Source organism: Diadema antillarum, unplaced genomic scaffold (genome assembly GCF_040938485.1).
Source record: "Diadema antillarum isolate AM-2024a unplaced genomic scaffold, OU_Dant_1.0 scf00000015, whole genome shotgun sequence".
Lineage (NCBI taxonomy): Eukaryota > Metazoa > Echinodermata > Echinoidea > Diadematoida > Diadematidae > Diadema > Diadema antillarum.
Genome location: NW_027270904.1, coordinates 3957526 through 3975950, shown reverse-complemented (window position 1 = coordinate 3975950; position 18425 = coordinate 3957526). Strand labels below are relative to the sequence as shown.

Below are 18425 nucleotides of genomic sequence, written 5' to 3'. Positions count from 1 at the left end.
CTTCTGATTGCCGATTTCATCCTCATCATTCCTCGAGAGCCACAGGTTGTTCTTGTTGTTGTTGTCGTTGCTTCTACTGCTGCTGCTGTTGTTGTTGTCGTTTGCGGATGATGCGAACGTCGAAATGAAAAAGCAAAGTTTACGTTAGAAAAGATCGCCAAATCAGCGCGGGGGGTCGGAAGCGTCGTCAGTTGCCGACGTCTTTCTTATTTTGGAGGGAAATAAAGCAAAAAGAAAGGAAATATCTTTCAAGCGTTTCCAGTATTTCCATGCTTGTGATTTGTTTTTGAAAACGTATGAAAAGGTTCGTCTTATGCGCATGATCTTTGTGGGAAAAAAAAAATCTTCGTGAAATTCCAAACAGATCCCGACAGTGTGGAAAATGTCTGGTATATTCTGTATCTCGACGCAGCGAAGTTCTTCTGATCATTTTGTCGGCCTATGCGAAAGCTATTGGCATACTTTTTGAGACATTCCCAGGAACGTATGATGTATGTTTGGCATGTTTGGGGGCAAATCGACACCACGGGACAGCCCAACTTACGTAGAGCGCATGACGGAGGTGTCTGGCTTCATACCGACTTCATTAGGAGAAAAAAGAAGCAAATCTCGAATGTTGGACTCTGCCAAAGCAGTGCCATGTTTTCTACATTCGCACCCTTTTTTTTTCACTTCATCTATCCCGAATCATTCGCGTGCCCCATTGAAGGCAAGGCGGAGTCCGTGTGCCAAGCGTGAATGAGATACGCTGCCCTGTTTTTGTGCATGCCTGTAGACCGGTAAAATAGTGGCGTGTGGACAAGACGCGAGCAAGCGCGCGTGACCCTCGTACCGTGCAACACCCCTGGCTCGTGGCAGCTTGTTAGCGAGTCTTCTATGGCGAAGAGCTCCCGCGAGAGTAGTAACATGGTAAAGGAAAGTGTGTGGATTATGTTTCTGTATGGTAAAGTGTGTGTGTGTGTGATTGTGTGTTGTTTGTGTGTGTGTGTGTGGGGGGGGGGGGGGGCGGGGGCGGTAAAGGGATGGGTATAGGGTGCATCGTCTGTGCAAGTTGTGCGTAGATAACTACCATGCAGGACAGAAGGGCGTGGTCCCTTGGCTTGTCAAACAATGAGAGGGGAAGGGTGTCTCGTGTGGTCTCGCATTGAACAAAGCCATTTACGCATAGAATAGCGAGGTGTGAATGCAGGGAAACAGGTAGAACTCAACATCTTATACCAAAGATCAGCAGTAGCTTCTGCAAATCCGGCTTCAGCTATTAAAATGTTTCAAACAAACTTTTGTAATTTTGAATACGACTGTCAATGCTAGGGGAAGCTGGTGGGTAAGGCCGTTAAACTTTAACCAATACTGAATGGAACAGCAGTTATAGCAGTTGGTGCAGGAAATTGAAAAAAAGAGTGCCTTTACTCTTTAGCTTCGTAAAGTGCTGTCGAAGAGAAACAGCAGTAAACCATACATACAAAACGAGGGCTATTCATGTCAACACCAGAGCCACGAGCGAAACAAACAGCGCTGAACACAAAAACGTAGAAAGAGCTTGTACTCATGTGACCAAATGTATCATTGGTAATAAAAACAACGGCAAACCCAGTAAGGAAATATTATTTTCTATAACATTTTTGCTTTCGAAACTTCTATTTAGTTGTCAAGAGTTAATAATCAATTGTCTTAACTTTCTAGTCAAAATTTAGTTTCAAAAGTATTGTAAATAAAACGAAATGAACAGCAGCATGCAGCATATTTAATGATAAGAAAGGTAGCAAAAGATGAGTTTAAAAAGAGGATAATGCATAATGTTCTCTTTATTTCCTAATCACAGCAATGAGAGACTCTACGACGTGATGTAATAACAGGTTTCAGCCAAAAAATCAAGAGCTCTTTTTTTTTTTGTCTAAATGGCACGATTTATGTGGGCTGAAAACTTGTACCATTTTGTTTATATAGGCCTACCAATATCTGAGTTGGTACATTGTTGAGCATGCATGCTATCAAGCAAAATGTTTGAAGAAGATTTCTTTTGGCTTGGGATTTGGATCACAGAGATGCGAGGAGACTGAAACAGGTGGTGGATGTGCGTGGAGGCACTCCCTTGCTTGGAGAGTAGGATGCAGCTGGATTTTGAGAGATTTAACGTTTTCAAGCTGATTAAAAGTGGAAACCATCCCCTATAAACGATCGACCTCTAGTCTTCTTTTTAGTCCTGCGTATTTCTATCTCATGATGGATATGATCTCAAAATGATAATAAACGGCTAAGCATCCCCTCCCAATTAACAAATCCTATCCAGACAAGCTGAGAGGTGAGAGAGCCCAATATTGCTACCAGGAGAAAGCGCCACGCCTGGGATAAAGGGGCAGCTGAACGCGACAATTTAATGTCTGATAGAGGTCAGAATGCCTCATAGCCACAAATTTCTACCTGATGAATAATGATATGTCTCTCCATTATCCAGGGTAGCTACCTCTTCAGTGTTGCCAGTGCTCTTCCAGAGGGTCCTGCCATTATAATTGCCCTAGCGTTGCCAGGTACCCATCCCCCATACACCTGGATCGAGAGGTACATAGGTATAATGACATCATAACATGCCATAAGATGTAAGCACTTGGCGGGAATCGAGCTCAGGTCCTCCGTTTGGGAGTAGGGAGTCTTATCCACTATGCCACAGCGTCCCCACTGAATAAATACCATCATTATTATAGCAGCAGGGTAGATTTTGAAAGAGATGCACACAATCAGAGCGTGTGCTCTTAGATCTGCCTTCGTGGAAAGTAATAAATGACATCACCTGAACTTGGTTATCACTTCTCGAATTTGACCAACACGCACTGCGAAAAACAAATGAGGATCTTTGGCGATGAAGCGACTCCATTCCGACCCAGCCTCCCTGCCCCCCCCCCCCATTTTGTTTAAATATCGAAATCCAATATCCCAAAGTCCTGCAGTGGAAGAATCGAAACAAACCAATCCTCTCGCCTTTACTCGTGTTTACAGGGACGGCGTGTTATGCAACAGCTAACAAAGGAGATCTTCCCACGCGCAGAAGCTGATCCCCATGTCTGTCCACTTCACCATTATGTTGAGCACGGGACTAACAAATAGTCCATCCAAATTCCCGACCCACGCGCCACAGGTTGAGTGTGTACCTCATTAAAGGGAATTAATCAGCTACGCTTTCCTGCTGGCACAACCAGCGCCAAGCACAAAAGCAGCTGCTATATACAAAGAGTATTCAAAATTGACACAAATAGTTCTTTCACTCGTATCACCACACAATGCACGATTATGACTAATACGTAAGCATACGTATACGGAATGTGTGAATATAATGTGCAAATATTAATTCTTTATTCCTTAGGCCTATTCCTTTGTTTCATTTTGTATTTTGTTCAGTCATTTTCTTTGCTTCTTCGTCTTTTTTGTGTTTCAAGGAGCGTTCAAGTCCGCAGCCAGTGATGGTACTGAAAATGTTTCATCCGATATACAATGTTACAATGTCTTTTTAGCCTCAGATGGCTGTCTCAATAGCCGGTCATAATGGTTAACCAGGGAGGTGGGACGAACGAAATTCGAATCACAGCCAATACGAGAACTTATCCTGCATAATAGTCTATGATTAACACTCATCAGGAGATATAAATCATAGACAAAAATGAATTCGACAAAATGTGAATGATTTTACAGTGGTGAGAAACTTATTGCATAGTCGAAAAAAAGAAGCAGTTTTAAACGATGGATTTGGCAAGAAATGTCCCCTTTTATCCCACTTACGAGTTTTCTGAAGCTCCATTCTATTAATCAACTTCGGCGAGTTTCGTTAAATAATCACGTGACAGGGCTAAAACATGCATAAGTCCGCGATATTGTGTGACATTATGATTGTCTTAATAATCACGCTAAGTCCGTACTTCCACAAGTATCAAAGATTTAAAAAAAATCCTCGCGCTGTTTGAATGTGGTTTTGTAAGAGGAATTTGCGTCATCTGCCAGAGAGACAAACCCGTCCCTTTAACTTGCGTAAATATTGGACATAGCCGTATTTACCCTTTAGTTGAGGAAAGGAAGCCAACGAAGACACGCATACACTTATCTTACTTACGCACTTCATAATGCACTATACTGGTAACTGCGCAAGACGCAAGCACACAAATGACGTAGGGCACCAACCGATAGTGCAGTGTTGGTGTCGATAAGGAAATACATTAAATTTTTAATCTTAGTCCTTGAGATAATTGACTTAAGTTTACAATAGGTCAAAATGAAGAAGCTTGTAGAAATAATCAATTAAAAGCCTCGCTTTTACTGCACTGTCACATAAGAAAACGAAAGCAAGTTCGTGTAGAGCTGATTCAAAGCGAAATTTCGATATGAGGCTAGCAAAATGCATAATTATGTTTCACTACACAGCAGAAGCTGAAAGTTATTTGCGATATCCATCAGAGCTAGCCTCATCGTCCCTTCAGCCAATGCAGAATGGGAAATAAAGCTTCATTTGTTAACTTATATAATTTCGCTTTGTTATGGATCTAAGAAAAAATATGATTTTAATACCGCAGATGACGTGATATACAGATAACACAGAATTACATTGTATTCAGTTTTGCTTGTCGGTCATGAAGAAACCTTCATGTTCCGTGGAGTAACAAAGTCGAGCTGGATATATAGTCACCCCCCATGAAAGCCAGAAAATAAGTCAATCAAGTTGAGACATTTTCAACGTCATATCAAGACCTATATCAAGTAGCAACAACAAACTACTCCGCCCTATACGTTTAATTGTCCGTTGTCGTAATTGTGTCTTCATCACACTTGTCCAGAAATTAGTCTTCTTCATACATTTATATTATGGTGAAGACAACGGGGTGTCTAGGAGAAGTAAAATAGTTTGTGGGAAAAAAATGGGAAAGTTTATCGCAAACGGGTGACTTTTTGAAGTGAAAATAAGCTTTCAGGCTTTTCACAGTCATTGATATGTCGTAATAGCTATGAGGTAATGTAATGTGGGGCTGTTTGTGTTTGGGAGGAAGGATGAGCGGAAAGTCGTGTTTACACATAGTTTGACGTTTGATCCTTCTTAGCGCTACATGTTGTCAAAACCGAAAGCTCCGTGTTTCCAAACTGCCACCCAATAATCGATTGTGGCACAAATCCCTGCCTGTTTCGTCTGATCGATATCCTTGGTCTTGTCAATCGATTCCCGGCTCGGTTCAGGAGTGTGTGATCACAAAAGAAACGGTGCCTTTAATATCTCATCGTGTTCGCTCCCTCCCATGCTACACGACTTCATCGATTTTCCGTTTTAACCTAAGACGGGACCGATCGACTTCACAAATTGATTGTATAATCTCAGAATGTAATGTTATTTTCCTCTCTTCTATTATGTATTATAAAACGAACTGTCGTCATGCAAGTCTGGCAGCTCGTAGCCTTCGTAAAAGACCCTCCCGCTGTAGTGAGGGAAGCAGAAGAGGAAGGGGTCTTGAAGAAAATGTATTCTATGGACAAAGCAAAATTTAATGCTGTAACGATCTTGAAGTGTAGCAGCGTTTACAACGATACGTTTAGTGGACAACGGAGATCTAGAGCCCAAACTTGCACAAAGTATGCTATACCCGCTTTGTGAGATGAGATTGTGTCTGCTTGTGTGGTATAGCGAGCCAGTATAGGCTCCCAAGCCGTCGCTATCACTTTATAATAGTCGTAAGCGGAGAGCTGGACCCTGTTTCGAGTGTTTACACCAAAGCTCGGGCTGCGGCCGAGCCGCGTCGCAGCCACGGTCCAAGCTTGCTGTATACAGTGCGAGACCGAGCCGCGGCCCAAATGGGACCAGTCGTCTTGAGGTGATTTCGGCATTGGCTAGGCCGAGGCCATGCTGCATATTTCTTTTTCTCTTCTTTCTTTATTTTCCTTTTTACGTTGATTGCGTCGCCTGTATAATGGACTCTTTATATAATTTTCGTGCAATACTCTATCGCGTGCGTGCGAATCGGTGTGTGGTTTGGTAAACATGCCAGCTCTTAGTCTTGTAGGCCTACGTAAGGTAGCTACCTTTTTGACAAACGCAACAGAATACGAAGGGAAAGTGAGGAGCAGCGACCGTCCTCATAACTGTAGGGCCTATACTTTGAAAATTTCTTGTGGGATATTCTTTGATGCTTTTCTGGTTACCTGCCGTTTTAGATTTTATCTATTTATCCAGACCTTTGCCGACTGTAGCCCATTCCACAAAAAAATGCCCCCTCCGCGGCGACGCGAAGTTTAACGTCAAAAGACGTCTTGCACTTTTCTACATGAAATTTCAATTTAAAAAGCATTATGCATAGGAGGTATACGTACACTTCGCTTGGCCGTTGAAAACTTCCGTTTCGGCAAAATGATCACATGTTGGAGTCATCAAGGAAATAATTTTACCCGAGCACTGCGGACGTACTACACTCGAGGAAAGGAATTGACTCGTTATAAACCAAAGAGAAATCAATTGCTGTGATACAAAGCGGAAATGAGAACTAAGTTGATATTGAATCACTGAGCGCTACTGCCATCACATTTTATTGTACGTGGAGAGCATTTGCACGTGAAGATGTTAAAGAGATCCACAAGGATCATCTTCCTGTAAATAAACCAGAGAACGCTTTGTGTGTTTGTATGTATGTGTATGCGTGACAAATTTGAAATCAATATCGGGACGAGAAGTGATTACGAGTGGTATTATTCAAAATAATGGTAAGGATAAGGCTGATCACAATAAACATGTTTCAGTTAGGGCACATGATATGATAGTAGTTGTCCTGCATGTTCTAAAGAGTAAATTTCAATTGGCAGGACCTACATTTAGATTCAGAATAGGTGTATGTACTGACTAGAATTTTACAAATGTATTGAACAGAAAGAAAACACCATGCTCAAACGTTTATTCCCTGCCAAATAATGTACAACTGTACCTTGGTGTAGTAAGTTGGAAGTCTGGTGTCATACGTGTTTTTTAAGAGTCATTTCCCCTTGCCTTAGTTCAGAATTATCAGTCATCACATTGTTTCGGCAGAGCGGTTAAGTCACTTTGGTTGAAACAAAAAGAAGACAAGAGCCCCACCCTGTGTTGGGGTATCCTGCTTGAAGGTATGATCTCATGTCTTATCATTCTAATTGTTAAAAAAGGTCGAAATTATGTCAGACATCAGGACAAAACAAAACGAAACTGGAGAAGAGCATACGCCCACAATGTACTTAGCATCAGCGTACGTATCGTGGGATTATTTATTGTGTGATCTGTATCAGATCAATCGATTGTAAAATATTATGACACCATGGCATCCACAGATAAAACTCTGATGAGATTGACAGGTTGATAGGTTATAATACCATTATTGCTGTGATGGTGAAACAAGCTGTTGCACTCTCCGTGCTGAAATTTCTCCAGAGTCCATAAAACTCATTTGTTTCCCCTGTCAAACGGACGAACGGGAGAGCACGTCTGTGGCAATGGGGTGCAAAACCACAAAGTAGAACTCTCGATTCTGTTAGTATGAAGATATTATTCCACGGAGACCATTTCAGCCCCTCGTGATAATCGAAGAAACAACAGAAATTGTCAAATCCCTTGATAGTGTAGTCCTCCTAATTGCATTAGCGCGTCATTCGCTCGATGCCATTCTGTTAATTAATTTTGGCGTTTCGGTGGAGTTAAGTGACGTCCCACGTCAGGAATAAAGGAAGAACGAAAGAAAGTGAAAGCTATTATTATTATCCTTTACGTTTTATCTTCGCGCAACGTTTTTCTTAAATGCAGCAGCCATTTTGGCTCGTCCTCCTTTTAGCAACAGTTTTCAACTGTGGGGCGAAATATCAGATTTACAGGATGATTGATAAAGAAAGATTTAAACGCCCCTTGAATTTATTCGGGTTTAAGAAGTTTTTGTTCGCATCGAAACATAATGTTAACATTATATACCGCACTGACCAACTCGAGAGAGCTGTCACGTGTTCACCAAATTTTATTATACCATTAATGCATAGGAGTCAATATCTTTTCAAGACCGAAGTGTTGTTGTTGTTTTCGAGTTGATGAGCGCTACAATACCACATGGAATTGGTCAGTAGACTATTTTAAAGGCAAAACACATTGTATATCTCTACCGTATTTTGCTGATGTGTCTGCCTTGAAATCGCTGATTAGAATTTTAATTTATATCGCCAACAGAGTGTGGTGATAGATAAAGACAATGTCAGCTTTATGTATGTCGATAATTACGTTGGTAATAATGCAATCTATAATTCTTATTCCAAGATTGTCATTAGACAATATCGCAATATTCCACGGCCCAAGTTTTGATGGTCGTATAAGTTCAAGATGAAAGCAGTGTGGCACTTGATGGGGGAGGATGTAATATTATTCAGATATCCTAAAAGTGACGGGCGGTCGTTATTGTGGTTAATTAATTTGTTTAAATTTAACCTCCTGCACGGGACATAAATATTAGGAGCGGGTAAAAGGCGCTGTTGAAGTACAACAAAATACTTTCAGTGATAAAAGCAGAACAATAATAAGTAAGTTGGTGACCCAGGGGTCTGTTTCATGAAAGTCTTATGAAAGACTTTTCGCTCATAAGACGCACTTAAATGAGAGACTTCATGAAATGGATTTGAAAGTACCATATAGCTCCATATGAGCAGATTCGGTTATTCTGAGATTTATGTAAAGACTCTTATGCGATGACTTCATGAAACGGACCCCATGGTTATCAAGGTACCAACTGAAGCAAAGTAAAGGAAGGCAGAAAGACGGAAAGATGGTAAAAAAGAGAGTGAAGGAGAGAATTCACTCAAATTGACAGCTCATACTCAGCATTGATCAAGCATCCTGGTTAGGTCCGCAAACTTTGAGAAGGTGATTGGGGTGTGAAAGATGTCGGCAAATGACACAGCACGTAATAAGACAAAATTGGAATACAAGCGACAAAAAGGGAGCATGACGTCTCAATGGGCGCCTTTAAAGAACGCTTCGCGTGAATCATCAACTAATCGCCACAGTAACGCGTTAAACGAGTGCATGAAAAATTACTTTATTCAGCTGCCTCGTATATATGCATGCGCTTTCTTTCTAGCGAGACTGGACATTGCTTAGAAGCTGATGTACGTATTACTTTCAACTCACTTCTCTAGTGTAATTCCTCTTTCTGTTGGTTCACTCCAATCAAAACTTGATCGAAGGTTTAATAATGGTTTGATAACGTAAAATCATTCTAAAATACAAGCACATATAACACTGTAATACATTAAAGTGATATGAGCACAGGTTTTGTGCAGATCTAAATAATGATGTTGTGTTCGCTATCTTCTTAAAGTGATCTACATTCACGAGCATAAAGTTATTTTACTCTGCATTCGCGTTGTTTATGGTGCATCAAATGTACATGGCAATAGCATAAATTATTGATGTCACTGTTTTGTGAAAGGACGTAAGTTTAAACACTCGATTATTACTTACTTATGTGTGATTTGCTAACTGAACTTCTATGCCTTTTATGCTTGATATCATACTTTGTCAAAGTCAACATTGAATTGAGCCTATATGCCTTTAACTAAAAATCGACACAATCAACCTAATTTCTTGGTGTACATAGTGACAGACATTTAAGGAGAACAAGCAAGACTGTAAAAATCTGAAGAGAAATGCTACTAGGTCAAATTTCATTTTCTCCTCGTTTCTGCTGATTTGTTCCTTTCAATTCTCGGCTCGACAACCACTTACAGTAATCACACCTCACTTCGCTTCGAGAGGAGAAATGACGCGGTTAAAAGAAAAAAAAATCGCGAAAAAGACGACAGCGGCAAAACTGTCCGACGCAGGGGGAGAAAAAAAGTATGGCGGGAAACGCATTGAGGTGTTACGGGAGCGTTGAAAATTGGGTATCTCTTCTTTTGTTCTGGGCACGTTCGATGTCATCTTCTGTTTGTTTTTTGTCATTTACGCACGATTGAATCTAGAGGCAGAAGTGCATTGTATATCAAAGGAAGGGACACACAGCATCTATAGGAGTAAGCTCCGCTCTAATATTTGTCCATGATATCGATTGTATTCTCGTTCTTTTTCTCCTTCTTCTTTTTTTTTCTGTTGTCCATTTGTACATTTTTGTTCTCTGCTATTATGTGCACGTGTGCACTTGAGCCAACATGCAGTCGCGTGATCGGTGTGTTAATGCTCGATGTGGTCTTGCTCAACCAAATTCAAAAGATGGTCCGCATTTCTTATCAAAGTAAATAAGACAGCGGTATAGCAGTGGGAAGAATGTGTTTTCATAGTATCAGCGGTATAGGCAGCAATAGAAATACTTTGCAGTAGTATAGTACTATAGTAGTAGCATGCGGTTGTTGTAGCTCCATAGTAGTGGTACACTATAGTAGTACAGTAAATAGTAGTTGTATAGTACTAGTAGGCCTTGTAGTAGTAGTAGTAGTAGTAGTAGTAGTAGTAGTAGTAGTAGTAGTAGTAGTAGTAGTAGCAGCAGCAGCAGAAGAGTAGTAGCAGTAAGAGTAGCAGTGGTATATTTACAGGCAGCAGTAATAGTGAATAATCACCTTGACACCTTCCCCTTTAGCTTTAAAGATAGTGTGTGCGTATACATGTAGTTTGAACCTTGCTCGCTGAAAGTATGTTCATTTTTTCTGCTGTTCCGTACCCCTTCCTCTTGTCGTCTTTTCATTTATCTATTATATTTTTAAATCTATAGACATTTTCTGTCATAATTTACCAACAGTTACTTGTTTCCCACTCATGTCTTTCGTTATCATGACACATGAATGAATGAATTGAATAGATATAATGAAGTCCATAAAAATCCAATCCTAGAGATAATGTTGGTCTCAAGAAACACACCATTATTTCTCTCGATAAAAAGATAATCGCATTTGATGCCTGCAGGAGAAGTTTGATTTTAACCTGTTTTGACCTGTTCTTCTTCATCAACCCTTAAAAAAAGATACAATGCAGTAACTCTCAACCATCCACTATATACGGTATGATGAAGTATCTCATTATTGTAGGTATGATATCAAACATATTTCTTTTTATAATTATGCTCCATAGCCCCAGTATTTACACGTATACCACAGATGTATACTAGCATGGCAGAGCAATTAGTGCAGTGCCCCAATTTGTGATCATCTCGCTCAAGCAAATGCTTTGTGTTCATCGCTAAAAGTCTATAGCGCTGAGAACATCGTGGAGACGAAGGGAGAAATCAAAAGCCGTGTTTGATAATGTTGCCAGCATTGGTAATCTCTTTCAGACTGTCTCTGTTAAAGGTCCTGTTTACCATTGGGAGCAGTGCTTTAATAATTGTTCGAGATATCACATTTGATGCATATCTGTAGGTCAGTTGTATCACAAAACATCCTACCATATAAAAAAAACTCGCTATATTATAAAGCCTATAAGGAGATATCACTATTTTTGTCAATAAACCATTACTGACCATGGTTTAGTCTAGAAACATTTTTTATTATAAATGCTGTTCACATTTCGTATTTTTAATAATATTAAAATTGATTATACTGATTCAAATTTTTACATTGGTTGTTTCTATCCCTAACTCACATTTTAGAACTATTTTGAATCACTAGAGCTGGGTTTTTGTTCTATAGCAGATGGTAAATAATGCCTTTAAGCTGAAACCATCGCTACGTTTCCATTAAATCATTTATTACACAAAATTCAGACAAGCACGTCTACACGACATGCTTCGGGCACTGTGTGCGCCATTCACATCTCGTTTCTGAATGCGCTTAATTTCCGTCATGAATGCACTCTAATCAATCTGGCTTGCACAAGGGTAACGAATAGAGTTGAGAGACGTGGATAAAAACGTAGGCCACACGCTGATCTGTGTGGGTTGAAATATCAACTAATAGTAGAAATTCCCCAAAGATGGAAACATGTCTGAATACCACAATAATTATGGATGCTTGAGAGGGATTTTGAGGGGGAGTGAGTAATCACAATCGTACACTTACTGAGGGATCTCATCAATAGAAACAATATGACAATAAACAATTAGATATTATCTACAAAATAAAATCATATCATGTAAAAGGGAAAAAAGATATCATATGAATACTTGCATTTAACACGTTATTTCGCTCATAGGGCTTATACACCATTGCCGTGCAGACTTCACCGCGTAATGAACGAGTGATTGTTAAGAATGGGTACAAATCATACATAAGTCTTTGTCCGTCTTTCGTTTCCAAGGGAAAGCATGTTTTATTTGGTCTAATATCACGGCAGCAAGTCGTAAAATCTCTCCTGCACAGGGGCATAGGTTTATATGACGTTCCCAAGAAGGAAGTGCATGGTTTAAATAGCTCCACCTACGACTGCTTCGCAACTTATGTCGCCTGATAACATTGATTGAAATAACTACCTTCTGATGGACCTATCAAATGCTGTATTCTGATTCTTAACCTAGAATCTCATACTTCACCAAGATAGTTCTCGCTATTCCTCAGAGCTTTCACGAGATTCTTCTGAGGTCTATATGCGACGAGCAGCAGTAGCTAAATTTACGCAACAACAGAATTAGTGGCGAAAGAATGGAACGTGAAGAATTGATATCTTTCCCACAATCGGCATATCATTCATTCATTTATTTCTATATTTAGGCATAATAAGTAACATTTACAAAAGTCCAAATGCAATTGTCATGGCATACGTCTTAAATGGTGGAATCATAAGAAGCACATATAGGAGGCTTGTTGGAAATTATCCCTTTGGTATTGTAGCACTATAGTAAATCTGATCTGCTTGAAAATCGCAGACATTAATTGTCGAGATGATATACTGATTAAGATTATCACAGGATTTCGTCTTGAAGCATTATTAAGGTGGACAAAGTGTCATGATTCTTTACAAAGTAATGTCTGCCCATCAGACACCGAATCCCAATTAAGATTTTTAATGTGAAGTGGTCAACGCTGCGCGTCTCGTATCGTGTTCACCATTACTTGCGTGCAAAATGTATGACTCAGTGTGAGCAATGTGTAGGAGCCTCGACAGCGCCACTCTCGCGTAACCATGAACCTCGCATACTATACAAAAGGCTCTTGATTACACTCGATGGAATTCTGGACAAAGAGACGTGAATTTGTGCTCTCTGCGTGTCGAGAGGAGGTAGCTTTTTTCATCAAGAGAGGAGAAACGGCCTTAACTTGTGAAGCAATGAAATGAAAGGTGCTGTGTTCACGGTACGGGCGATTTGCTCGCGCTATTCTTCAGATCGAGTGCAGCGGGCGTTGTCACAATGACGGAACGTTTGGTTGAATACAGCTCGAAACCCACCCGCGTGTACCACTGTTATCATTGCAAGGTTTATTCATCTCCCCCACTATATTTCTTCCATCTTTCCATTCATTAACGAATAACAGAAATCGATCAGTATTATGGCAAGTTTCATGACAATGCACTTTTCCCCCGTAGGCTAGGAGTCGAATAAAGAGAGCATAACGATGTGTTATCATATAGGATTTTCAAAGTTTTGTTTTGTGGCGCTGTATTTCATGTAAGGTATCTATTAAGTCTAAAGTGAAGTATTATACAGCGAGCAATCCATCGTATAACATGAACTGTGCTTTAACGAGAAGACAGGTACGATGAAACCATATACTTTGCTGTTAATTGGTAGGCAATACCTTCACATTACGACGTGGAATAAACTGGTTAGTCAAGATTGAATTAGTGCGCGGGGAGGGGGGGGGGGGGGCGGGCTAGGGCTAGAAGGCACGATTTTTTTTTTCCGGAAGATTGATATTCGCAATCGTCTAGAGCTGTAGTGGTCTCAATAAGCCATTCCTTCCATGCAAGGGTATAATTAAAGGTAATAATGATAATAATAATAATAGTAATAATGATAATAACAATAATAATAATAATGATAATAATAATAGTAATAACAACAATAATAATAATAGTAATAATGACAATAATTATGATAATACTAATACTAATAGTAATACTACTAATAATAATGATATGGTCTTATTTATCCAGGGTAGCATTTGCAGTGTTGTCACTGTTCTACCAGAGGGCCCTGCCATTTTTATTACCCTAGCGTTGCTAGGTACCCATTTATACAATTGACTGGGTCGAGAGGGACGTGGTGGGTAAAAACATCCCGAGTAGCACTGGGCCGGAATCAAACTATGGTCCTCCGATCAGAAGTCGGGAGTCTTATCCACTTTGCCACAGTCACGACTACAATGAAAACGATGATATTAATAAAGATGAATGGTGATGAAGAGGTTGACGATTAGAATAATGGAGGCAATGGTGAAGACGTGGTTGGATGAGATGATTGGGGGATGGTGAAGAAAAAGCAGAAAAAAAGAGAGAATAATGAGATGGAGGGACGGGAGAACAAGAAGAGTCCATTTTCACGGCTTAAAATTTTTGGAAAATTACAACTATATTACCTTTTTCAGAGGCATGTTACCTACAATTTGAGTCATTGACCTGAGTCTTAAATAGTGAAAGACACGTTATCGGCCCTTTCTGCATTTGAAATATAGTAAATGTACTTCCCAATACTCATTCCTTATGCTGTTGTGTGGATTGTGAAACATGTTGCTTACACAGAGCAAACTGATCAAATCCTGAGTGCAAGAATGTCATATGATCCTCTTTCACGAGATTTACCAAAGATATTTCTTTTCTTTCAACCCCAATCAAGACTGTCGGTGTTGATGAGGCGAGTCTCTTGGAGACAACAGTGGCGTTCTTCAGGTCAGCACAAGACGAACCCGGAGGTGGACCCGGCTCTCAACGTAGAGGGCGACGTCACGCATTTGGTAAGAGCCTCACTTTGAAAGGAGTTCATGCAATAACACTTTAGCGTTGGAACACTGTCCAAAATCTCTACCACAGAAAGGGTTAAAACAGTCTCTTTACTGAGACTACTTCTAAACGGTACCTTGGAGCACTCCAATAACGGCTATAATAGAATGCAAAGTAAATCATAATCATTGTTAATTTGATAACATCAGCACGGTTAATTCAAATTTAATCCATTTGAAGCCATTTGAAAACGGTTTTCTCTTTGTGCATCAAAACATCACAACACAAACACACACAAACACACACAGAGATATATTTTTGAAAGGTATTTGATAAACTCTATACTTAAGCTATATCCCCTTCAAGTGCTAGGATAAATATGAGATAAAATTTTCTATGTGGATATCAAACGTGAAACTCTCTGAATCTGTCGTATGATAATTTCACCCCGCCCCACCCCCCACAAAAAAAAAAATGGCGTAACAGATTATTTTATGTATGTAAATTATTAGTCATCTGCCAGTTATGTGTTTCTCTGATGTTTTTAATGCAAGTATTTAAAATCTTATCGCCTCCATTGTGCTGTATACCTTCGTTCTTGGTCTTCGTGGCTTTCGAAGGTCTCATGGGTAATCCCTGAAATCAATTTTTATCCTTTTTGCTGCTTTACGTGTTGACGAGTGCATCATATGCACTTTCCCCTCACTAATTCCTCTAGTGGAATCGAAAGGGGCAAATCCTTCATTTCGACAAATTGTGCGAGGAGTATTTCCCTCCTCAGTCTGTGGACACGAATCCCCATCTTGAATAGGCAAACATCATCTCTTTTCCCATCGATGGATGGCGAGGGTTCCCGGGGTTCCTGCCTCTCTATTGACACACTATTCTCTCCCGTTTCCTCCGGCGAGCGTCGTGTGTTTGACAAGGAGGCCGGAGCAAGCGCGGCAGACAGGCAGAACGAGTTATGATCGATAACTCTGGATGGCCAAAGGGGCAGTTTTAGCGCCGTCTTCAGCTTCAAGATTCCGTTGTGCGCTGCCGGCGGGGGACTCTTTCTTTTTTTCCAAGGCTGATTTCACGAGCTCTTTCCCCGCGCTTACCAACCTTGTAAACGATGCATAATGGAGGAAAAGCTCCAGAAGAACGGGCACTCGATTGTTGCTTAGTAACCCCTGATAAACAAAGAAAGTAGAAGGACCTGCGCTAGCAAGCTGTAATCAATAATTGTGACATACACGACGTGGTTTCTTTGTATATTGAACATCTTAGACCCAATGTACTCGATTATTTTCCCACATTGCCAAGCTGACATAGGCCGATTAGGAATTAGTTAGGTCGTAAGTTCGTTTCGATAGATCCCGCCAAAAGCAGCCCCTGATTTCCTTTCTAACCAATCTTTCGGCTGTGGAAATGTTCCCAGCATTTGGTTGTATATGCCTTGGAAGGAAGAAAAATTTAACAAACAATGTGTAACTACTCATCTTTTGAAAAAAAAAAAAACTCTGGCTAAATGATTACCGAAGAAGCAGTGCGTCCCTGGGTGCGTCCTCTGTTATTATCGCAAGGAGCTTCTTTTTCTTCCGTCTTCAAGAAGTTGAAATTCATTATCGTGTTGTTGCTATTTCAAATTATTACTTTTTCAAGCAACTTCACGAGAGTAGGAGAAATCAACCCTCGAATATTTTCGGGAGATACTATGTACTGTAGCAGCACGATATAGGGATGTTCTCAACAAGCATGAAGACGCTTCCGCGACATCGCGCCCTCTATTGGTGGAAATACCAACAGCTTGTGACGCAGAGAATAATCTATTGATTTCAACATAGCCCTACAACAGTAGGTCTATGATTTCTAGAATGGATCTTTGCGTAGGCTAAGTAATGTAATTGTGACCTTTATATAGAGCTCATTGAGTGAAGTCTCACAACTACAACAGAAAATACCGTTTGCTGATTATTGCTAGTCAACTGGGGCTAACCATCAGGGTCCCGTTGCATAAAACTTTTTTAAGGTTGCTAACCTAAGAAGGTAAAATCCATTGCATAAAAACTCTGGTTGGGAGCTTCCAACCGGAATTTTGTGATTTCAACCGGAAAAAAAATCCGGTTGGAGTTTTATGCATCGGGCCCCAGGGGTCGGCAACACTCGCCCGTTACGAAGGGGGAGAAGAATGAGTAAGCCATTATTCTAGCATCCTTGCTGTCTGAATGGCGACAGTGTGCATCTTCGGTAACATGGATAAACGGGAATAGGCCTATGTCGAAAGATGAGAGTGGTTGAAGTTTGCGTATGTTTGATTATAATACATGACTGAATACAAAATGCAATGATTCCCCACTCTTTGATACAAGTTATGACATCGGGATTTGTGCTATTGCAACCCAAATAAATTAAAACGTCCATATTTTGCTTTGTTATTTCCAGGTTCACCTCCAGACATGGACCAGGCCAGCAGGCCACCCGAATCGTCTGAAGACGGCTCACCTACCGATGCCATTCTCGCTGGATTTCAGGATTGCATGGAGGAGACGATTAGGTACCTGGTTGACGTCGAAGGGTTTTCCCCGGACGACGAAGTTGTGGTCGGCCTCACTGCGCACCTGCTGCAGGTCAGGGCCACGCTTGACATCAACAATGATTCGACAGCTGCTACCTCGTGGTCGGGTCGCTCCAGAGACGGTGAGGGTCCGACGGAATGCGAGGCGACCACCAGTACGCAGACTTCCCCGCAGGAGAGTAACACTCTCTCCCTTGCCTTGGCCTCGGAGAGCAGACAACCATCGGCTGTGACAAGTGCCGCCAGAACATTACAGGGCGGAATACTAGCGCGCGGTCTGCCGCCCGCCCACTACATGACACCACTGACTGTAGATACTAACCAATATTACGCCTTGCCCTCCCCGCTGAACCGCACGGCTATGGCCTGCGCCATGAAACCCTCCGAACCCCTCCTCACTGTGGCACAAACCAGGCCGACACACGCCACTCCGACCTATAGTACTGCCGCTGTAGCGTCCTCCTTGAGCGGCCAGTCCGTCACGGCCACAACGTCGTCAGCGTTTCCCCGACGCTCGGGAGCGGTGACCAGCGTTCAGCAGCAGTACCAGTCCGTCTTGCCGTCCAATGGATGTTTGATCCCTTGCGTCCCCGCGTCCGCCTCGGCGCAGAGACCGTATGGATTCAACCTTAACTATGTCGCCCCCTACGTCGTGGCGTGGGTGAGACCAGTCCAGGAATAGGACATGCAACGCCACAGTGAGGTTCTTTTTCTTTTGAAAGGAACTCACGAAAACAAACTAAATCAAACATGTGAAATAGAAACACAAGAAGAAGGAGCTGACATTTCCATTGCATACATTTTGTAACTTGTGGAAGTAGATCACCTTGATACAGTATTTCCAGAACTGTTAATTAAGGCTATGTGCCAAATAATATGTTTTGACAGTACCCATATCCTTGATGTCCGCCTTGTGTTATTCTCTAGAATAAAAGGCGTTCTTTGTTTATGGTCGTGCCTGCTTATTTCTGGACTTCCTCATTATTTTTCAATGAGAAATAGTCACAAAGTCTGAAGACAGCAGATATCCTCAAGCTCATCAAA

At 41.1% G+C, this 18425-nt stretch overlaps 1 protein-coding gene across 1 annotated transcript in view; it reads left to right on the top strand.

Moving 5' to 3' along the window:
• The window catches only part of LOC139723962 (uncharacterized), a 29180-nt gene extending 11023 nt beyond the window's left edge, over positions 1 to 18157 (top strand). The window contains exons 3-4 of the mRNA XM_071635165.1: positions 14721 to 14861; positions 17272 to 18157. Of these exons, the coding sequence (XP_071491266.1) occupies positions 14721 to 14861; positions 17272 to 18063 (933 nt within the window). The 3' untranslated portion in view covers positions 18064 to 18157. The remainder of the gene's footprint in view (positions 1 to 14720; positions 14862 to 17271) is intronic.
• Positions 18158 to 18425: the final 268 nt, after the last annotated feature.